Raw genomic sequence first — 25,083 nt, 5'->3', positions numbered from 1 at the left:
CCTGAAGAAGCATTTATCTGGTGATGATGAGGGGTTAAAATCTTGTTGCATGAAGCTTGAGGGATTTCTTAGACATAATATGCGATATGATATTGTTGGCGCGGAGTTGTTTAACGAGTTACTAGTGCTTCGAATGGTAATACCCGATGAGATAACAAAGGCAATAGATGTGCTTAATTATTTAAGTTCTAGTTCAAGACAAATAAATTATCCAAATGCTTGGATAGCTTATAGAATCGTTGTGACCATTCCTGTTACAGTGGTAGAGGCGGAAAGGACATTTTCTAGATTGAAACTGATCAAATCTTATCTCCGCTCTTTGATGTCTCAAGATAGACTTAATGGATTGGCTTTATTGTCTATTGAAAGTGAGCTGGCAAGTTCTCTAGATTATAGCAAAATCATAGAGAGATTCACATCTCAAAAGCCTAGAAAAAAATTTCAAAATCAATAAAGGTAAACTCATTTTTATAACTTTATTTTGACATTATTGTGTACTAGTAATGATGACTGTTCTATATTCATGATACTACATCAGTGGTTTGCAGGAGATTATTGCACGAGGTTGAAAACTTGGATATTTAGCGTACAATAAATTCATTATATTCACTTGCTACTTTAGATTCAAGTAAGTTTTCTTTTATACAATGAATATATCTTATTGTGATTTTTTTATTATGAATATGGGGCACCATTTTTGAATCACGCCTAGGGCACCCAAATACATAGGGCCGGCCCTGATTAATATCCATACATGATTTGTTTTAACATTAATGCTCATTCATTATTATATAATTAATACTGATTCATTCATGTAATTTTTATTACCTCAATTAAAACATCATTAATATGCATCTCATTCATTATTATATATTTAATATGGTTTATTCATGTAATTTTTATTACCTCAATTAAAACATCATTAATATGCAAGTCATTAAAAATAATTTCTTCATAAAATTTACATACTCTATTAAAAAAAATTAGTATAAAAAATTTAAATGATAACCCTTGCATAAGAATTCATATAATACATAATTGACTTACGAATATCGATTAGTTGTTGCATACTTAGTATATATATTTATTTTTAACTAATTATTATAGAATTATTATAGAGATACATGCATGCATCATATAATACATAAGTTATCCCATAAGTGACTTACTAATATCGATTAATTATTGCATACTCAATATATATACATATATATTTATTTATAATTAATTATTATATAAATACATGCATGCATACATGTATCCATATATATATATACATACATATATCCAAACAAACATATGTATGAATGTACGTACATGTGTATATATATAACAATTTAGTTAGAGATGTTATATTTTCAGAGCAGGTTATTAATTATCAGAGCAAAACAATAAAAATATTATAATACCCTCAGTTTGTTTTTCTATTTGGCATGTGACAGTCATGTCTTGTCCTTTTTATTTGCTTCGAAAATTAAAAACCTAATATTCAAATGAAATTTCTCTTTTAGTTAATGATTCAATTTTTTTTGTCTACAAAAAATAAAATTGTACTTATTTTTAACGTAAGTTAAATTCTAAAGACGATAATACATAAATTATTAATTATCAAATTAATAATATAAATAATATAAATAAGTGAATTATAAATATAAAGTAAAAATAATTATTAATAGTAATAGTAATAATTTTAAATTTCATTAAAAATAAAAAGTATTTAATTTGAATAGCAGGTATACAAAACATATATATTAAAAATTCTAATAATAAACAATATTAATACATGAGAAACTTGAGTACAAAATCATGTTATTTATAAAAAAAGTGGTAGTACATTTAAATTATAATAAAATTTATTTTTACAAAATATTATTGTTCGTCGTTAATCTTAATGACAAAAAATATATATATAGATAAAAAGATATGCGAAAATCGTAAAAATCTTAATATTAAAATAAAATTTATTTATTTATATTAATTGGTCAAACTTGAGTAAAGAATACTTCGTCTCTCTTCGCCCCCCACCCCGAAAAACAGCCCAGCGCCCATTCGCTTCGCACCCTAATTATGACATCCCTCCTCTCCCACCTCACACACACCTTTAATCACACAGTTGACGGCCATATACCATATTTATCACATTATAGTCTACTATAAATATTTGGGAATTAAATATTAAAAACAAATCAACTAGAGAAACTTATATATTAAATATGATTATGTGCATCGCAACCATTTATACCTCTAACTGAATAAATATTTATATCTAATCATCTCATACTTTAAGTGTTATATTCTTATATTTACACAAAAAATTAAATTCAGGACTTTCATTTATATATATAGACACACATACATATATATGTATATATAATATATATATATATATTCTTATATTTACACAAAAAAATGAAATTCAAGACTTTCATATATATATATATATATATATATATATATATATATATATATATATATACCAACACACACACATATATATGTATATATAATATATATACATACATATATATATATATGTATATCTATGTGTTAATTTATGCAAAAAACCTTTAACTTATGGTCTTCATAATTCATAAAATATATGATTCTGTTGGTTTACATTGGTATTTTACGGCGTCATCATGGCGTGAACGAATAATATTAACTAAAATAAATCATTTTGGTAAAGTTTACATATGAAATACAACCAAGAAGCGCCTAGTATGTCGAGAGATGTGAATTTATTAATATTTTTTGAGAGAGGGGAAAGAGTTACTAAGGTCGGAAATTAAAATTGATGAATACTAAAATTCAAATAACAATTATAAAATAAAATTTTATGTAAACAAACAACTATATCGTGCAGTAGTTTAGGCAATTACTAAAATTTCTAAAAGACTTCCATAGATCGTCCTTAACGGTGGAAAACAAAAAATGTCACTGGAATCTACGTCAATTGTAGATAAACACTATTGCACCAATGCCATCACAATAAAAATCTACTCATATACACAAATAAATCCATCAACATTCGGAGGGGGATAACATGAAATATTATCATAAAGTATAACTAAAATAATATCGATTCGTCCAATCTAGAGCATGCCTGTGCATTGCACGGGCTATAGAGCTAGTTCCTTACTAACCGCTCATAATACCATTAATTAAAATGAACCCTTGTCATATACTCCCTTAGTCCCTTTGAATAGTTTACATTTCTGAGTAAGTGTCCGGCACGCATTTTAAATTGCATAAAAAGTATAGTTATGTAACTTATTTTTACAATTTTCTTTTTCTGAATAAAAGTTGAATGTTTAAATTTTTATTTAGAAAAAAAAAATTGTAAAAAAAAATTACACGACTATACTTTATATGCACCTTAAAATGCGTGTCGAACACTCTCTAAAAATGTAAACAATTGAAAGGGACGGAGGGAGTAATTTATAAAGTTATAATTTTTTAAGCAATACCATTTACTATAAATATTTTTCGAGTTTTTGTAAATGATGCGGCATAGAAGCATCTCCATCTCCAACAGATTATTAGTAACTTTTTATAGTAAATAATTAAATTTAGAACATTACAAGAAAAAAACAATTTCAGCAAACTCTTTACATATGCTCCATGCCATTGTCATATTATTAAATTTAAAGAAAAAATAGAGAAAATTAGAGTAAAAGGAGAATTAAAAATGGAAGGACAGTAAATATATTCTAAAGACACATTAAATGTCATGTTAATTATATTTGAAATTCTTGTACAAGACCTAATACACACCGGGCTGGCCTACACTCGTTACACACTAAATACGGTCCAAGCAGTCAAGGCCCGCTAACAAAGGTCGTTAAGGCCCACGAACATGAGCATTTCACGGACTAAGCCTAATACGGTTAGAAAAGCAGACATGTGTCTATACACAAATTTCTACAAGAAAAGATCTAGAATTCCTTCACTTAACAGGCTTCCTAATTACCATTTAAGTAGAATACTTGTCCACCAATTCTGTCAACATAAGTCTAACCTAAACTCATCTCTATATAGAGGGCTTTACCCCGCAACTTAAAAATATGTTTTTGGTTTGATATTCTACAATACATAGATACGTAGACATCCTGCGAGTACAACTATTCCCCACTGCGAGAACAACTATTAAAGTTCAAAACTCAGAATCCCTAACATTAATTACCAATGAACCCTAATTTTTATTTTACAGCAATACGATTTATCAATTTATAAGTTTTTTAGCAATGTCATTTACTCTAAATATTTTCCGAGTTTCATTAAATGATGCGGCATAGGAGCATCTCTAACAGATTATTAATAATCTTTTTATAATGAATAATTAGATTTAGGACATTATAAGAAAAAAACAATTTCAACAACTCGTTATATATGCTCCATGCCATTTTTATACTATTAAATTTAACTAGCCTAAAAACCCGTGTGAGTCGCGTGTCATTTTCTAGATTTTTTTTGCACATCATACAATTATATTACTATTCTTAATCGTATTCTTATTGATAAATATTGTATAACGTCTCTATCAAGGTGTATGATTTTCATGTAAAATATTAATAATGTTCATAACGTTTTTAATATATCTCATTAATCATAATATATATATATTCTTATTTGTGTCGTGTAATTTGTGTTTACTAAACGAATACAAGCAGGGTATGTGTAAAAGGAAAAAATTGAAGTTAATCCATCAAATATTGTCAATATGTTTATAAAAAAAAACTAAAAATTAACATATATGTATATTGCAGAGTCGAGTATTATTTTTTGAGTTTTGGTCAAATAAACCCGGAGTAATGAGATATTGTGTTACCAAAGTCATTACTAATTTACGATTACCTTGCTTAATTTAAAAGGATTAGTAATACATAATTAAAGTGGTCAGCAATCGTAATATTCAACAAAGTAGAATTTACACTATAATTAATATAAGTATATTTTTTAAGAAAAATGTTATTTTTTTAATTCAATGTTTATGTTCATTTAATATCATTGCTAATGTCTTAATTCATTAACTAAAGTTGATCTCAGCCGTGTACTTAGCTTTTAATCCTCTCGATTATAAAAAATTAATTTTATAAGATGTCAGATAATTGTCAATTCATAAATTAAAATTGACATAATCTATTTAGTTTTTAACACATTGAAAAAAACTTAAATTTAATTGATCATTCTTATTTTCAGAATATAAAAGACTATTATTATCTTCTTCTAGTATATATATCAATAATTCTGAAATACACCATCAAAATTGAATCTTTTAATATTGGTAAAGATAAAATCACATGGCTGTCAAAAAAATTCAAAAAATCTGATAATCGTCCGAAAAATCCTCATTCGTATCTGAAATAAAGCTGATATTATCTGTATCCGAAACAAAGCGGATATTATTCGTATTCGAATCCGACGATTGCGGATACGAATACGGATATAGGCATATCCGTATCCCATAATATCCAAATCCGAATAAATATATATTATATTTAAATAATTTTAAATTTATTATATTAAATTTATAGTGTGTGTATGTGTATATATACATATATATATATTAAATATTATGTTTTTACAAAATTTATGTACATATAAAAAAATCATTTGAGTTCAACAATTCAAAGATAACAATTATATCGAAAAGATAAATAAAATTATGTTTTTGAAAAATTATAATATGATTATATCACTTTAACTCTTATTTTAATTTCTAAAAATAAATTTTTAATTTTTACTATATTTTTTAAATTTTTTTTCAATTTTTAAAATAAAATAAAAAAATCTGATTGAAAATCGGATTCGGATCCGGATATTATCCGTATCCGAATAGTATTCGTCGGATCCGGATTTAGATATTATCCTTTAAAATTTTCAGATACGGATACGGATTTTCGGATTCGGATCCAGATACGAATATAGGGAGATTCGTATCCGAATTATCCGTTTGACAACCCTATGTGTATGTATGTAAATTATTATTTATTATATTTTCGAGTAAATTATGTTGGTCTCGTTTATTTATATGCTAGATATCTTGGTCATATATATATATATATATATATATATATCTAATTGGTATTCAGTAAATTACTCAAATAACATGTATTTATGATTATTCAAATATTATAATTATTTAATAAAGAAATTTTAATTATTTATATTGTAGTCGTAATAGCACTGACAATCAAACAATATCTATTTTTACTCAACCGATCATTAGTCATGGATATAATATAAAAATAATTCATATATTGTAAAGAATAACTACTGATATTCAGAAGTTTTTTTCCCAAGAATCTGAAGATAAATTTGTACTAATATCATGATTTAAATCATTTTGAAGTTTCTTTCATTTATGATTCTAATAATTTTCTTTTTATAATAACTTGATAACATTGTATATTATTTTTCTAAAATTAAATATTTTCAATTTGATGATTTTTTTTTAAATATTAGTTGAACTTGTTAATCCTTTCAAAATATCGACTAATATTAATTTTTTTTATTTAGATATCATAACACGGATTAAATCAAATAGTACAATACAATAAAGTTTTAACCTTTTTCAAATAATTCAAAATAGCTGTACAATATTTTCCAACACTAAATATTTTTTTGTAAATTTATTCTTGCTAATTTTAAATATATTTTTTCAAAAATATTGAATTCTATAATATTTCAAGTTTCTTATATATATATAAGTTAATTTCTATTGAGTCCTTATTTTAAGTTGAGTAAGGGACTTCGTATATATTCTGCAAGTAAAATAATATAAAAAATTTTGTAAAGCGTATTATAATGTGAATCATGTTATAAAAATATCACTATTTTAATAAATATCTTGCAAAGCTAATACATTTGACAAGCTGGACATTGTTGAACATATGATTTTATAAAACATGATCAGTTTGAAGAACATACGTATTCACGTTGTACAACACGTAAATATTCAACTTACTGAACATTAATGATATAACGCCATTACACACGTTTATATCATATAGTTTATTACTTTAGTTTTTAAATTATTACAAACACAAACCCGAACCATTAGATTAGATTATAATATAAAGTTAGGATTTGGACTCCAGAACTCCACAAAAAATAGGGACTTCATGTATATGATTACTTATAATAACCATATCAAATTGAATAATATAAAATTTAGGATTTGTCTCACAAATATTTGAAGATAAATATATCTTTAATTAAATAATGCAATAAAAAAAACTTTTTTTATGAAGAAGTATCAAATGTCTTACCATTTTTCAAATAACATGTTAATGAAAATTATTAATTTTACTTTATAGTTGTAGTTTAATTTTTTCTAAAGAGAATGAAAAAATAGGTTTTTAGGAGGTCCTCTTTATAAATTCACCATCTTTAAATAATATTTTAAATCTATTTTTTTTAATTGAAACATTAAAATAAATCGATTTAGTATATCTTCGTAGTTTTAACGGAGTTTGTGATATCTCATGTCAAATTTTGAATATATTTAAATATTGGGTCAAGTTTCAGATGTAATAATGTAAAACTAGTAAGTTAGTAATTTTGATACATAATATCAATTAACTTGATCGTATAAAGACCTCAAAAATATTAATTTTTATTAATATAAGATATTATAAAATTTATCCTTATTGATAAGATATTCTCGTCGAGCTCGTAATTTAAATTTATTAAACCTCGATAATGATGATCTATTTTCGGCTGGGTCATGTAGTCAAATTTCGAGTATTTTTTCAAAATGGGTAAAATTCTGATTTTGAAACTAGTAATTTTGATACATATTATCAATTGAGTTGATTCTATAAAGACCTCAAAATTATTATTTTTTACCAACATAAGATATCACAAAATTTTTCTTTGTTGGTAAGATTTTCTAGTCGAACTCGTATTTTAAATTAAACCTAGGTAGTGACGTGGTATTTATGGACATGTCATTTAGTCAAATTTTGAGTATTTTTTGAAAAATAGGTCAAGTTCTAATTTTGAATTCGAAATAAATCGAAATACGCTAATTTTACATTATCTAAATATGTAGTTACATATATATTATTTATATAAGTGTATTTTTTTTCAACATATAAAAAAATTAATTATATGTATAATTTATTTTTATAAAAAATATATATATTAAAAATGTATGAGACATACTTATTAAATTAAAAATTATTTAATAAATAAGAGAATGATCCGTTTATGTACTATGCTTAACTTTATATCTCAAATTCAATTGTTCAAAACTAACTCTACAAATATTTTAATAATCATGTTTAAAGTTAAATAATTTACGACACTAACATATTATATGTATGATAAAAAACTTAAGTAACAATGTGGTGTAATGGTAAAGTGATGTGCTTCTAAATGTAAAGACTTGAGTCCAATTTCTTCATACAACCTTTTTTATATAAGGAAAGAGAAAATTAGAGTAAAAAGAGAATTAAAAATGGAGAAAAAGAGCACGGTTGGATAGCTCAAGTGGTAAAGGGCTTATCCTCTGTCGTCCCAGATCCTGGGTTCGATCCTGGCTCACCCCGAGAATTTCTGAGAACATATACTCATTTGTAAGGCTATAAGCCAAAATTAGTCAAAAAAAATGGAGAAAAATAAATAATTTATTTATAAAAATGAAATAAGGGATGTAATATGGTCTCTTAAAAAAGGGAGAAGAAACATGTTAGTTTTTTTAAGAAACAAATAGCTAATTTATTGTAATGTTAGTTATATCAAATTTCTTATATTTTAAATTTAAGTATTAATTTATCTAATTCTTGAAAAATATTTTAACATATGACAAGTTTTGATTCGGGTATAAATATTACCCTGACCCAAATCATTATTAAGAAATTATTATTATATATACACACATATTGACACCTGCATTTAAAGAAAAATTCGAGATGTTTAACATTTCTCTAATTTTATTCGATAATGGAGGAATTTTGACACTCCTCCATCAATTATTCACAAAGACAAACATATATTGTAATAATTGGTTTACGGCAAATCGGCAAGTGTATAATACAATTATTTTGATTATTTTCTGAAGATGTGTTTTTTTTAAAAGGGATTTTTTTTTGGTTATGCATAAATTAATAAAGTTTTGTGTTAAAATGACATGAATTCATTAGGTACTCCTATTTTCGTAAAGAAGCTGAGTGACTGGACATTCTAGGACTCTATTTATTTAATAAAAAAACCTTAATTTTAAAATATCATACAGACTATCGAGCTATGAAAAAAAGTGCTTCGCTAAAAATTTGATGAGTTGAACGGCCGACGTAGAATAAAGGACGCGCGTTACACCTCTACAACTGCCCAGAGGATTTAAACTTGATTGCGTATTAAGTTATCCTAAAACATCAACCGTACCAATTTCTTTAAAATAATATCATCTTTTCGATTAAATTTGTCGCGTTAATTCCGCGTCGTCACCTCCTATAAATACCATACTTCTTTCCTTACTCTCATATCATTCACTATCAAGCTATCTCTACAATACAAACACATCCTTGATTACTTTCGTTACATTTTTATTTACATCCGTTTCGTTAATATTCGACTATAATGGCTTCAGACGATGCAGTTCCTCAAAACACTGTTGAGAAGACCGAGTACGAGAGTACTGATCGTGGTTTGTTTGATTTCATGAAGAAAGAAGATCATGATGAATCGAAAGTGATCGCAACTGAGTTTGAGGAGAAGGTTCAGGTCTCCGAACCCGAGCCCAAGTTTGAGGACTGTAAGGTGGTCGAAGAAGAGGAAAAGGTGGCTAAACCTAGCTTGCTCGAGAAGCTTCACCGATCCAGCAGCAGTAGCTCTAGTGTAAGTACATGCATATTCACGTATTTTTTTATCATTTGTCAATACAAATTTGTTATCAATAAAGAATCAGTGCAGTGATCTAGCTCTTTATTTTCCTAAGAGAGGTCAAGTTATAAATTTGTTACCAACAAAGGATTAGTGCAGTGAGCTCTTTATTTCTCTAAGAGAGGTCAAGAGTGTGACTCATCTTGTCAGTGGTGATATAAATCAGACTGTTTCAGAAATCAGAATCCTAGTTCATGTGTCTTTAATATATTATATGAACAATAGTCTTGATTTGGTAATTAAAATAATATTAATGGAATTATTAATTTTTCGATGCAGTCAAGTGATGAGGAAGTGGAAGAGGGAGGTGAGAAAAAGAAGAAGAAGAAGGAAAAGAAAGGCTTGAAAGAAAAGATTGAAGAGAAGATCCATCACAAGGAGGAGGACACATCCGTACCGGTCGAAGTCGTGACCGAACCGGAAGAAAAGAAGGGTTTCATGGAGAAGATTAAGGAGAAGCTACCAGGCGGTGGCAAGAAGGTGGAAGAAGAGACTGTTGCTCCTCCGCCGCCTCCTGCTGTGGTAGCTGCTCCTGCAGACTGTGCTGTGGAAGGTGGTGAGCCTGCTAAAAAGGGAATACTTGAGAAGATCAAGGAGAAGATTCCAGGGTATCATCCTAAGACAAGTGCTGAGGAAGACAAGAAGGATTGTGCTTAATCAAGTTATTTATTATTATTATTATGCTTTGATCCTTTGTTTTGCTTTGTTTATTATGCTTTATTTCTTGTGATGTTGGTTTTGTTATTATGCTTTGATCTATTTGCTTTTCGAGTTTCTTTGGTTAGCTTTTTGGACCAGTGGATGTATACATGTTTGTCTAAAGTATGTTGCTTCTGGTTGGATTTTGTGCTAGTGATCATATATCACAGTCCCACACATTTATGTTTTGAAACTCGTTTCTGGATGTCACTGTACAATGTATACAACTAAAGATGATTCCCTTCTACCGACGCTACAAATTATGTGTCACAGTCACGACCAAACGAAAAAATTAAAATAAAAAAATACAGATTTGTTAATCACTCAGAAGCTGAGTGAGATTAAAGTGAAGATGCATAAAGTTTCCGAATTTGAAAAGTCCGTCCGATCCGATTTTTCCTTTTTGGTACTTCGAAAGTAGCTACTTGAATTTTGTATTATATATTTTGATTTCTCATCGAATGAATAGCATCTTCTTCCGTTAATCGTAACTTGTTTATCAATGTTTTAATAATACAAGTCATCCGTTTAAAATAGTATTTACGACATATGAGTGAATTAGAAATTGGCGCGTATTCTTTGACAAAAGCATGAGGCAAATGGTGATCAATCATCATGTTTGTTCATGTAAAGCATGAAGCTTTATGTAGAGCAAGGCTGGTAGCATCCTCTTGCCTGTTGTTATGCCCCATCTTCCATTATAATTGAAATTGAAAATGTTTGTTTACAGTATGTGTGTCCCATGAGCTTCGAAATGATCGATTTAGCTGTAAAGTAGAAACTATATCTTCACTAATCTTAATCTGGGCTAATAATCAAACCGTGTATCCGGTCCCACTTGTCTGTTTGAACTAATCTATACTCCTCATAATACAGCCCATCATCAATCATTTACTTTGTGTGTCACCAGAGTGGCCCAGTTTCATATATTCACTTTCGGTGACTTACTTTTTTCTTTTCCTGTGTAGATAATTAATCTACTCTGTTCGTTCAAATCCTGTTTACTCTGCCATGGAAGTAAATAGTTGCAAAATTGCATCTTTATATGTAGCGTTGAGCTTTATTGTCGTCGTTAACTCAAACTCAATACAGGATGCACAAGGGTGCAACATCCGCAAATCTTCTCTTTTACAATATGTAATCTCTGATTTCATTTTTCAAGTTCTCTTCACGAAATTTTGAAACTGCACGAACTGCAAAAAATATGCAGGTCGCTTATCCTAACAAATCTCTTCTTCTTTGAATTAAAAATAACATTAGACTTATTCTAATGAGGCAAACAAAAGCATAAATAACTAAATTGTACTAATTTTTAGAATTTAAAACAAGTTTACCATTTATTGCAATGAAGCATTCAGATTGTTTCACTTACTGGTTGATAGTGGCCAGAGAACAGCTGCAGGAAAAAATATTGTCTGTTTTGGTCTATCCAGATTATATATCGGAGGCTTTTTCCCTGTATAAGCAAATCATATGCCTCGTTAAGCATTTCAAACATCTGATGAGGCAGTTGAACTACCATATCCTCCGCACGTGAAACCACAATATAAATTGGAGCTTAAAGTCATGGGAACTTAATATCCGAGTGTTCATATAAAGGAGAGACGGAAGTGCAGATAAGGAAATTTTGAACGTCTATTAGGGAAGATGTCTGATGGCACTAAATGTTATGGATGCGTAAGAAATATGGTGTACATCGAAGCAATGGTGTTCAGTGTAAATGTTAACTATATGATTAGAAACGAGAGTGTGGTTCAAGGAGTAAAAAGTGCATGTTAATGACCCAACTTTTTATTTCATAAAATCAAATCACATCGGACTAATCCCATTGAGAACAAAAGTTTTTAATCGAATAATGACATTGAAATGTGCACAACTTAAACATGTGTATCGATCTCAAAGAAAAAATATTTGTGTAATTGCCACGAGGCATTTCAATTTCTTCACTTATTATAGCTGGCTGCTTTGGAAGAAGGCCGCAGGAACTTTACTATTTGTTTTGATCCATCCAGATTATACATCGCAGGCTCTTTCCCTCCGTAAGTAAATCAAATGCCTCGTTAATGTCTTCAAATTGAACTTCATGAGTCACAAATTTATCCAGTTCCAGCTCCTTAAATTTCAGATCAACCATTAGGCTTATTCAAGGAGATCAAACTAGTAGGTGTATAATGTATTGTTCTGTCAAGTACGAGTGAATAAGGCTTCTTAAAAATTATTAAAACTAATAGGCATCTGAATACCTTGTCCAAATATCGTTTTACGAGCTTAGGAACATCAGATTTTGGTTTGAGACCTCCAAACAGGCATCCTGTAAGAGTCTTTCCGGTCTGAAGGACCTCACCAGAACTCAAGGTCAAGTTTGAGCCTGGCCTATCCACCCCCAAGACAACTGTCTTTCCCCATCCCTAAAAATGCATAAGAAGAAACTCATTAAAATATGTTTGAGTCAGCAAGGAACAATAATTTGTTAGCTTCAACTGGAACATGTTTCATTGTATCCCCTCCACAACCGTGTCTATTAAAAAGCAGATAACTAATGACGGAAGTGCCAAGGAAATTGTGACACCTTTCGGCAGCAAGAGAATGCTTCTTGCACTAAGGATGCCATACCAACACATTCGAAGCAATAGTCTGCACCACCATCAGTCATTTCTAGTATCACCTGCAGATGTGATAAGAGAGACGAATCATTACTACTGAAACAATGAATATGGAAAAATATTATTAGGACTAGATATCCAAACATCAAACATATTTTGGATTAATTAATGGCCATTGGTCGTTGGTACGAATCCTCATTCCCCTTTCCCCGTGTTCTTAAAAGTCTAATGTATTGAAAAACATGTAGTAATATACAAATGTTAAAGTAATGAATGATTTACTGATTTTTCTTATTTGGCTAAAAAAAATAAACAGAGTAAACCTATAAATGCGAAACATTGTGCATGTTGATTGGTTCAATGTACCTGGCTCACAGATTTATCACCACATGTCCGAGAGTTTACAAAATCCGTCACTCCAAATCCTTTTGCTGCATGAGAATGACGGGCATCAATATACAAGCTAACGAAAACTTGTTATTCAATCAGACTCCGTTAGTTATGGCTTGATATGGACAATTGGTCTATCTATCACAGGTCCAAAATCCAGGAAACATTGATCTAGATTAGCAGCCAATAGGTCCTCATGAATACTTGATAACGACTGGAAACAGAGTTTTGTTAAATACTTGACTAGAAGCAGAGTTCTGCATGAATTCATTACCTATCTCATATTTGTCTTCATTCACATCAACGCCAATTATTCTTTTAGCCCCACAAAGTCTTGATCCTTCTGATACCTATGACATACATCATATCTCAAACTGGTTATTCATCATCTTATCGGAGCCATGATATATCATATTCTATCAAATTAAACATATTTAGAAATACTGCAGAATCATACTGCCAATCCTATGGCTCCAAGTCCAAAGATAGCTACAGTCGATCCAGCTTCCACGTTTGCAGTTTTCAAGGCCGCCCCTACCCCTGTAAGGAAGAATTGGATTTAGGGATTGAAAGATTCACACATCCTAATATGAATGATCACTAAGACTACTTGAATTATAAAGGAACTGAATTAAGTAATTTAATATCTCCTGCATGTGAATTCTGAATTATAAAACAATATAATACCAGTAGATACTCCACAACTGAGGAGGCATCCCCTCTCCGGTGGGATCGTAGGATCAACTTTAACTATGTGGACTGTATCCACCACAGTGTACTCGCTGAAGCTTGAGATAAATAAGAAATGATGCAAAGCTTCTCCATTAAGGTCAGTAAATCTGCTTTTCTGGTCTCTATGCATCCAAGTAACAACTTTAAAAGGGAAGTTGCTACAGAGGTTGCTCTTGCTAGATTTGCAATCCCTACATTCTCCACAATCTGGCATGAAGACTGGGATGACAGTGTCTCCCACAGTTACCTCGCTTACATTCTCCCCAACACTCTCGACAACCCTTCAGTTCGTTGAAAAACATAAATGTTAGACAGTTTCAACATTATATTTGTTATTAGTTAAAGCTCAATTTCTCAATTTCAAAATTGGCTGACCATAACATTATGGAGTATTTTTTAAGAAAAAGATAATTGAAGAACTGCAACTTTTGTAGAAGTAGTTGATTATTTGTCAAATTTAATGAAAAAATAGGTTTCTTACTGTAATTTAGTTATAAAATTTCAAATGTTAGTCCCACAATTCCACGAACTGGTATCTTTCAACAATAAAGCTCTGCAGAATGGTAATTTCCCCATGCAATCACTTTTGAGATTAGATGTAAGGCCAACTCCAACCATAGATCCAAATTTGGATCACCAAGAGATCCAAATTTTGGATCCTATCCAAATCCTATTCCAACCATATGATCCAAATATAAATCCAATTATCATTATTATATTGATCATATATTTTGATTTTAAGTATTTTGAATAAAGATTAACTAATTTCATTACTAACTATAGTAATAACATCAACAATCAGATTAAGATAAAACGTAACAAAATAATTTAGTTTATAATTAAAGTGGTATTAGCATAAAATTATCTATGTTGTACTATTTTATTTTATGTTTTTAATTTTCATGAAATTTTTATGTATTTTGAATTTTAATTTTATAATTTATCGTTAATTTTAATTACGTTTCAAACTTAACTAGCTCACATTTAATAACATTAACAAAATCAACAAATTGGAAAAGCTAGCAATATAATAATATTAAAAAGATTTGGATCATGTAATAATAGTGATCAAATTTAGATCAGTACTTTTGAATCACTTTTTAGTTCAGAGTTGGAGTGATTTGGGGCAAAACTGCCCCAAATTTGAATTTTTAGTCCACCATTGGAATTGGCCTAATGCACTTCCATTCGTGTTCAGAGCTTATTTTGATTTAATATATATTTTAAAATATCTACGAAAACACAAATGGTACTATGTCTAAAAAAACTAGATTATAAATAAATTTTAGGAAAAGAAAAATTCTAGGTACTCCAGAACTTGTATTAAAAAACATCATAAATGAACATCTGTCATAATATCATTGATCACTACTTAATAAGCGTGTATATATATATATATGTGATTATGTGATATGCCCAAGAGTATCAAGTGTCATTTAGAAAAAAATTGATAGAAATCTTTGGGACAAATGGTACTATTAGTTAGTCATGAGCAAACAAAAGATAGGGCAGTGAGACCTAAATAATAGTTTGGTTGACACCATTCAAAATTTAGCATAGTGGCCTACTGGCCTTGGTTGACTGTTGACAGGCCTGATGCAAGATAAGTAGTACTTTTGTGGCTTTGGCAACTATTGAAGAGGACAAGCAACAAAACAGCTATTGCCTTGTTGAGCACAGAAAAGTAGCTGAATTTTATAAAACATTAAAAAAAGAGAGAGACGTACCCGAAACATTCATGACCGAGTATTCTGGGAAAATAACCAGGAGGATCCTAGCCAAGATACATGAACTTAATATTATAAGAGAAAATCACAAGATAGTGAAAAACTAATAATAAGCACAGCAGGATTATATGACAGGAGTGTGTAATCAAAGTGAAGTTAAAAATGAACTTTGTTACTTTGAGTTTCCAGAAGGTAACGTCACTGTAACACAGAGAACTGCATATAATTCGAAGGCGGACTTCACCGGATTCTGGGGGAGCAACTATGACTTCTTCCAAGCTCAGTGGCTCCCCTGCTTTCCGAGCAATCGCAGCTGCGCCATCATATGAAAATCAGTCAATATATACGCATAAACAACATATCCATATGCAAATGAACATATAAATTCTATGGAGAAGCAGTTAGTTACATATAGATATACATTAATGATTAAGGAGTTTACCTCTGCATCGAATGGGTTTACCAGCTGTTTTGCTTTCTTCCATTCCGAGAAATCAACTTCTAATATTACAAAGTTACTACAACGTAGGGAGTCAAATGTATTGGTAATACACTTTATAGTCTACGTTCAAGAAACATGTTAAACATCTCCAACAAACTCTCTCAAGTGAAAAAATAAAGACTACTAGTAAAATTAGAGCTACAAGAGAGAGACTCTTGAAGTCTTTTTAAAATCTTAAAAAGCAGCCGAACCTTAAGTTTTTAAGAGCAACTCCAACAAATTCCTAATTTTTTTTATTAAAAATAATATATTAATTACCTTCTAATAATTTAAGATACAAAATTTACTCATTATTTCCAACAACATCTCTATCCATGTCTCTTAATTTCAATTTTATTATATAATATACTTACAATAGTGTAAGACAGAAATGGAAAATTGATCGATAGTTGAAATAAAGTGATTTATATTTGTCAAGAAACCAGTTACTCTAAAATCTCAAAGTGTTAGAGAATGGTCATTCCCAGGATCTTATATTATTCTAACATTCCCCCTCACTCGAGAGCCCATTATGGGTCGAAAAGTGGATCACGGGCGCCCATCTTTGGGGTATAAATTTGCCTTTCGTGTCCCTCATAAATTGTGAGAAATATTGGTGGTGACAGGGATCGAACCTGAGTCCTCTGTCAGCCTGAGCTCTGATACCATGTCAAGTAACCAGCTCATCTAAAACTTTAAGGTATTAGAGAAAGGCCACAATAAGATCATATATTTAACACTCCCCCTCACTCGAAATCCCATTTATGGGTCGAAGAGTGAAACACCGGCACCCATCTTTGGGGTATTAATTGCCTTTAGGGTTTTAGATGAGCTGATTACTCAACATGGTATCAGAGCTCAGGCTGGCAGAGGACTCAGGTTCAATCCCTGTCACCCCCAATATTTCTCACAATTTAATCTCGACACTAAAGGCAAATAATGCCCCAAAGATGGGCGCCGGTGTTCCACTCTTCGACCCATAAATGGGCTTTCGAGTGAGAGGGCGTGTTAAATATATGATCCTATTGGGGCCTTCCTCTAACACCTTAAGGTTTTAGATGAGCTGGTTACTCAACAATATTAATAAAAAATAAATAGGGAGCGGAGAGAGACTCTTAAGTACAGAGAGGAAATGATGCCTCTTAAAATTTTGGAAAATGGTCGGGAGTTGGTTGGACTTTATTTTTCTCTTGCATTCTCCTCAAATAATAAACTTTTAAGTAAGTCCAAGAGTGCCTTAAACTCATATCTTAAACTAGAATTTAGGCATTTTGTTTAAATGAGTGCTCCAACAATATCCTAATGATGCCTTATAACACTAAGATATTTATTTTAAGAGCAAGTCCAACTGTGTTATAGTTGGTTTCTTATAAATATTATAAAATATTAATTCTTAATAATTTAAGACATGATTTTGAATTTCAACTCCAGCAATGATTCTTATCTTCCTTCCTTATTATTATTATATTAATAAATTTGAAAAGATATGGACAAAAAGTGGAACACAAAGAGAGAGAGAGAAAAGTAAAAAAAAAGAGAGAAATGAATTTTTTATTGCTAAAAATATTATAAGGGAGCACTAGAAGTTCCTTAAAGATAAAAAATGATGCTCATGTCTTAGTGATTTAAGAAAGTACTAAGACAATATTGGAGTGTTATTTTTTGTCAAAATCCTTATAATTGAACTTAAGAACTCATATAACGGAGCTGTTGGACTTGCTCTAAGGCATCACTAGGTATATCCTATTTAATTTATATCAATAAAAAATTTCTTTCCCTCCTTTTTTACACATCGCTTCTCTCTCATCTTTTTTTTCCCTCTAATTGTAATTCAAATATAATTTTATACTAATAATAAGGCACCATTATAAGGCATATTGTTGAAGTTAATATGCAACAATCATGTCTTAAATCACTAGGATAATATATTTTATTATATTTATAAGAAATCTGAAAGGAATATGTCCTAAGTCCAATCATGTATGAGGATTTAGGAATAACTTTTATGTAATCTGTTTTGATTTCATTGATATTAATAAAAGACTTGTTTTGTTTTTATTACGGGCTCTATCTATTTAAGTGTTTAAATAAGATATACCATAGTTTAGAGTAAAGCTTTTTATGGATTATGATGAGATCATAATAGTGAGACCTAAAAGATGATAACTCTAAATTTAAATAGTTCCTGATCATAGGATTACTAACTGGTAATTAATAATCCGCAAAGATCGGTACATACTATGCTTGCTTCATTGTGAAGGATGTCTGTTCTCATAGACATTTGTGTGGTGACACTATAGCTAGTATGTAGGTGGTTATTATAGAATAAGTTCACTGAACCTGACTCGCCCAGCTGAACAACTAATGGAGTTCACTCACGTGTCAGCAGTTGTTCACATAGTGATAGTTGTACAAGTATCCTTAGACTTGAGGTCATCATAGTCATCTTGTGTACACTGAACTATGCTTTGATTTAGTTCTTAGTCTCCAGGGACAATTATTAGGGCTCTACTGGGTATAGGAATTTGGACACGAAGATAGTGTATGATCAATAAAGGATCTACCCCTTCCAGTGAAGGAAGAGAATGTTCAAGGCTGATCCACTTATGCTAGTTCAGGAATCTCTGGCCAGAGTGAATGAAATTAGAAAGGAGTTTCTAATTTACATAGAACTGAGCATAGTAAATGGGAAAGCAAATGATTAAATTAGATAGGCTTGATACAAGATCCATGCCTTGTATTTAATCGGGACATTGTAGGGTAGAAGGAGTTTATTGTACGGTAACTATTCACTGAATAGGTTCTTGGTATTCTAAGCAGTGAATTCATATTATCCGGATAGTCGCGATATGCTGAGAAGTATCCCTCACGATGTAGAATAAATGTGATTAATTAATTAATCATATTTAATAAATTAGAGAATTTATATAAATAATGATAAAATAGTTTTATTATTATTTATTTCTACTACCGGCTTAATATTGAACCTACAGGGTCACACCATAAAAATAGAATGATTTAATGGTGGAGGAATTAATTAATAATGACTAATAATTATTTATTTGTGAAATAAATAATTAATTGGCAAATTTAATAATTGATTAAATGAGATTTAATTGATTATAAATTAATTAAGAAAAGTTCTTAATATTATTAATTAAGGATTTAATTTTCTGAAATTAAATCAAGAGAGAGAATTATTTCTAAAGTGTTTAGAAAAAGGATTAATAATTAAAAGGTGTTTTAATTATTAATGAGAATAATAAATGGGATAATAATAATAATATTTATGGGAAAATTTCAGCTGAAAATTTTGCCTATAAATATACTATTATAAACCCTATTTTTATTCAAACCCAAAAACCCCCAAAATTTTATAAAACCTAATTCTCTCCACCTCCTCCTCCTCCTTAACGTCGTTTTCTTGGTGGATACCGGTGGAGTGCTTCACGTTTGAGGAGCAGCTGCTAAGGATCTCCGATCGTTGCTTTTGGATTGCATATTAAAGGTTAGTAAACGATCCTTATGTTTTTACCACGATTTATATGCTTTTATTTGGATTTTGTATGTGTAAAAGTGCTTTTACATGCTTCCGCTGTGATTAAAATCCAACAATGGTATCAGAGCTTAGGTTGTATGCATATAGATCTGTGGTAAAAATTTCAGAATTTTATGTGCTTGTATGAATTAATTATGATTTTTACAAGTTATATCATGGATTAATTTTGTCTGATGAGAAATCATTTCTCAGAATAATTTTGAATGTTGATCTGGGTTCTACAAGTGTTGTAGATCGTCTGGGTATTTTTTTCATAATTTTATGATGTATAGATTTTTTATTATGAATTTTTGAAGATCTTGCAATTAAAATTCGTAACTAAATAAGTATATATATATAAATTGTAAGTTTGTATATATATATATATATTTGTTTGATGCTGGAAATCATAAGTGTTGCTCTACATCTGCTGTGGATGTCTGACTGCTGCTGCACGGAGAAAGAGACAAGGAACAGTGATGAACAGTACGGCGGCACGGTGACCAAGAAAAGAGAAAACGGCGCGTGCAACGCAGGCAGGAAAAAAGGGGTGTCGCGCATTCCGGGAATGCGTTACACCCTGTGGCGCATTCACGGAATGCGTTACACCTTTTAATGGCTTAAAACGGTTGTAACGCATTACCAGAATGCGTTACAGGGCTTGTAACGCGTTCCTGTAATGCGTTACAGCCCGACTGTCCAGATTAAAATTGATTTTTTGGGAGTTTTGTAACTCCGTTTTGGGCGTGCTATATATCGTTGGATTCGTTTTTCCGAGACGGATCTAATGGTGTGATCAAATTTAAGTTTATATAAAAGTTTTTAACTGATTATATTCCATGAAGTGTTTTAAAGCTGTTTTTGATCGTTTGAATTGATTTTAAATGCTTCATGTGATACATAGAGATGTATAATGCTTAGACCTATATGCTAGATAATGTAACATGCCTATTCATGTTGATATATGTGATATATGCTTAGTTTATCATGCGATGATAGATTTAGGTGAACTTAAATGAACATAAGGCGTTTGTTAGACAACCTAGTATAGTGAAAGTATTTCATAACCTTAATAATAATATTATGAATACAATCATGAGATTCTTGTGTTTATGAAACATGTAATTGAATATGAATTTTTGATATGAGAGAAAGGATGATTCTGTTAACAACAGATTTCTATCTGTAAGAAAGGGTTATTAAGTGACGCCTCTTGACAATGCTCCACCCGATCTGGGAATCATCTGATTATTGATTATTGATTTGAAATATTTAATTTAAAAGGAAGAATCTCTTTATAATATGATTATGATTGTAACGTAATATAATCCCTCTAAAATTAAATAATATCAAGTAGTAATTGGCCAATGACATAACGGGCTTGTGTCGATCATAGCCTTCCAACATGATAGAAAAGTAGTTCTTATTTTTGAATCATTGTCGGTTCGTGCTACAGCCGAGGGCTTTGATTTAGAAATAAGAAATACTTGTCTATTACATAGAAATGTGTACATTGAATAAGAATCTAAAGGTCGGTACGTGCCACAGCCGTGGGCCTTTGGGGACTGATTCAATTGTACGGAATGTTGGGTTAGACTTGACTTAAAATATTGAGTTTGTCGTGCCACAGCCGAGACTCAATTATTTAAGAGGCTAAAGTTTGATTAGGGAATAACATAAGATATAATTGACAAGAGTTGTCTGCCTATTTAACATTACATGGCGGTTCGTGCTACAGCCGGGGTTGTGTAATGGAATGTAGGATCCCTATTCCCACTAGCATTATGAATGCTTAATTTTTCACGTAGGGGGTTGAATAAATTAGGTAAACTAGTGGGAGCCACTTATGAATAAAGACCCGATTCATATAGTGTTTTAAAATGAAATCGAATATTTGCTAAGTATTGTTATATGTTTATCATTTACAGATTTACAATATACATTATGTCTTCTGCACTATCACTCAGGAGCATACTGGATGCTCACAAATTGACTGATCCTAATTATGCTGACTGGCTTCGAAACTTGAGAATTGTTCTCAGGATTGAGAAGCTGGAATACGTGATTGACTCACCTAAGCCTACTGAACCTGCTAGCGATGCGCATAATGATGAACATGTTGTGTATCGTAAGTGGATAGATGATGCAAATGTTGCTCAATGCATCATGCTAGCTTCCATGAACATTGAGCTACAGAAGCAACATGAGCATATGGATGCTCACACTATCCTCATGCATCTACAAGAGTTGTATGATGTGGCAGGGAGGACAGCTCGATATGAGATATCGAAGGAGTTGTTCGGTTGTAGGATGTCTGAGGGATCATCTGTGAATGACCATGTACTTAAGATGATCAATTTGATTGAACGTCTTGGACAACTTGGTTTTGCCATGGATGGGGAGCTGAGCCAAGACTTGGTCTTGCAATCACTTCCGAGTTCGTTCTCGCAGTTTGTTGTGAACTTTCACATGAATAAGTTGGATGTCAGCCTGCCTGAACTCCACAACATGTTGAAGACTGCGGAATCGAATTTTCCCCCTAAGAAGAGTTCTGTTCTTCTAATTGGTGAAGGTTCCAATCCTAAGAAAAGGAAGAGGAACTCTTCCAAGAAGAAGAAAGTAGGTGAGAAAAAGCCGGTTCCACCAAAAGCTGAAGACCCCAAGAGCAAAGTTGTTTGCTTTCACTGTAACAAGGTGGGGTGCTGGAAGAGGAACTACAAGGTTTACCTTGCAGAATTGAAGAAGAAGAAGAAGGGTAGTGAGACTACCGCTTCTGATTCAGGTATGTTCATGATAGAAGTGAATATGTCATTAAATCAAATTTCTACTTGGGTATTAGATACCGCCTGTGGTTCTTATATCTGCAATTTGTTGCAGGGACTAAGGAGAAGTAGGACTCTTGAGGAAGAGGAGGTGATTCTACTGATGGGAAATGGAGCAAGAGTTGCTGCTGAAGATGTAGAATCATTTCATTTACATATGCCTACGGGCAAGAATATTGTTTTAAATAATTGTTATTTTGTTCCCTCGATTGTGAGGAATATTATTCCCATGTTAGACTTGGCTGTTTCATTTATTATTGAGAATAATGAATGTTCTATTCTTAGAGATAAAATTCTTTATGGACGTGGTACTTTAAATAATGGTCTGTATAAATGTGACATAATTTACTCCAGATTGAACAAACTAATAAAAGAAAAGGGATGATGAAAATCTCACTTAATTGTGGCACTACAGTCTCCATTTAGTAGACATGGAGAGAGGGCTGCAAATTTGCTAGGAATGGTACACACAGATGTATGTGGACCAATGTCTACGCAAGCCATAGGTGGATTTTTCGTACTTCATTACTTTCATAGATGATAGATCTAGATTCAGATATGTGTTTGATGAAACACAAGTCTGAAGCCTTTGAAAAGTTCAAAGAGTATAAGTATGAAGTGGAGAAACAAACCAAACATAGTATTATAACTCTTCGATCAGATCGAGGTGGTGAATACTTTAATGGAGTGTTTCTAGATTATCTCAAAGTAAATGGTATAGTCTCCTAGTGGACTCCTCCAGATTGGTATCTGAAAGGAGAAATCGAACTTTGTTAGACATAGTTCGGTCCATGATGAGCTATGCAAATCTTCCAGTATTCCTATGGGGTTATGCATTGGAAACCTAAGCATATTTACTGAATAAGGTGCCTTCCAAATCTGTTCCTCAAACTCCGTATGAGATATGGAAAGTAAGGAAACCGGGTCTTAAACACGTTAAGATTTGGGGATGTCCAGCTTATGTCAAGTAAGTTGACCCAGATAAGCTGGAATATCGATCCGTAAAATGTAGTTTTGTGGGATATCCTAAAGAGACTTTAGGGTATTACAATTACACCGATCATCGGGTGTTTGTCTCCAGACATGCTACCTTCTTGGAAAAGGAGTTTATCCTTGAAGGAAACAGTGGGAGCAAAATTGAACTTGATGAAGTTCAAGAATCACAAACTACTACGGATCAAGTGGAAACACCTCTTCTGACTGAACAACCTTTTGTGGAACAGCCCATTCATAGAACAGGGAGAGTGTCTCGCCAACCTGAGAGGTAATATGGCCTTGTCATTGAGAATGACAATGAGTTGTCGATCATTGATGATGACGACCCTGTGACCTATAATGAGGCTATGAGTAGTGTTGACTCAGAGAAATGGCATAGTGCCATTAAATCCAGAATGGAATCTATGTATACGGTATACAAAAGATAGATTATAGCAGATGGCCAGGTGGAGACCTATAAGGCCAGGCTTGTGGCAAAAGGATTCAAACAAAGGCAATGGATTGACTTTGATGAAACCTTTTACCTGTAGCCCTGTTAAAATCAGTTCGGATTTTGCTTGCGATTGCCGCTTACTACGACTATGAGATCTGGCAAATAGCCAGATGGTTTTCTTTCCAAGAGAAAAGAAAACCTAGTGTGTAAGCTGCTGCGAACCATATATGGTTTAAAGCAAGCTTCTCGAAAGATGGAACATTCGTTTTGATGAGACAATCAAAGAGTTTGATTTTATCAAAAACGTAGATGAACCATGCGTCTACAAAAGGGTCAGTGGGAGTGCGGTAACATTTCTTGTGTTGTATTGAAATAGAGTTGACACACATAACAACATAGCAGACCCACTCACAAATCTACTTTATGAAAGTCACTTTGATCGTCATAAAGACAAGATGGGTATTAGATACCAGAGTGATTGGCTTTAGTACAAGTGGGAGATTGAAAGAAATATGTCCTAAGTCCAATCATGTATGAGGATTTAGGAATAACTTTTATGTAATCTGTTTTGATTTCATTGATATTAATAAAAGACTTGTTTTGTTTTTATTACGGGCTCTATCTATTTAAGTGTTTAAATAAGATATACCATAGTTTAAAGTAAAGCTTTTTATGGATTATGATGAGATCATAATAGTGAGACCTGAAAGATGATAACTCTAAACTTAAATAGTTCCTGATCATAGGATTACTAACTGGTAATTAATAATCCGC

The 25,083-nt window shown here is 31.3% G+C and overlaps 2 protein-coding genes across 2 annotated transcripts; one reads left to right on the top strand and one right to left on the bottom strand.

Annotated features, from left to right (window-relative positions):
- Positions 1-9,484: 9,484 nt before the first annotated feature.
- Positions 9,485-10,730, top strand: LOC141720870 (phosphoprotein ECPP44). The gene is made up of 2 exons (XM_074523521.1): positions 9,485-9,843; positions 10,168-10,730. The coding sequence occupies exons 1-2, from the start codon at positions 9,586-9,588 to the stop codon at positions 10,543-10,545; spliced, it is 636 nt and encodes a 211-aa protein (XP_074379622.1). The 5' UTR covers positions 9,485-9,585; the 3' UTR covers positions 10,546-10,730.
- Positions 10,731-12,356: 1,626 nt separating this feature from the next.
- Positions 12,357-16,707, bottom strand: LOC141720869 (alcohol dehydrogenase-like 7). The gene is made up of 10 exons (XM_074523520.1): positions 16,482-16,707; positions 16,216-16,352; positions 16,040-16,086; positions 14,268-14,593; positions 14,038-14,120; positions 13,855-13,930; positions 13,557-13,621; positions 13,157-13,252; positions 12,831-12,995; positions 12,357-12,700 (listed from the first exon to the last, which is right to left on the bottom strand). Exons 1-10 carry the CDS (start codon positions 16,522-16,524, stop codon positions 12,578-12,580), a joined length of 1,161 nt encoding a protein of 386 aa, XP_074379621.1. The 5' UTR covers positions 16,525-16,707; the 3' UTR covers positions 12,357-12,577.
- Between the last annotated feature and the right edge of the window lie 8,376 nt (positions 16,708-25,083).

The sequence above is a fragment of the Apium graveolens genome, chromosome 4 (genome assembly GCF_009905375.1).
Source record: "Apium graveolens cultivar Ventura chromosome 4, ASM990537v1, whole genome shotgun sequence".
NCBI classification, from domain to species: domain Eukaryota; kingdom Viridiplantae; phylum Streptophyta; class Magnoliopsida; order Apiales; family Apiaceae; genus Apium; species Apium graveolens.
The sequence above is the reverse complement of the archived record's forward strand: the minus strand, read 5'-3'. Positions and strand labels throughout refer to the sequence as shown.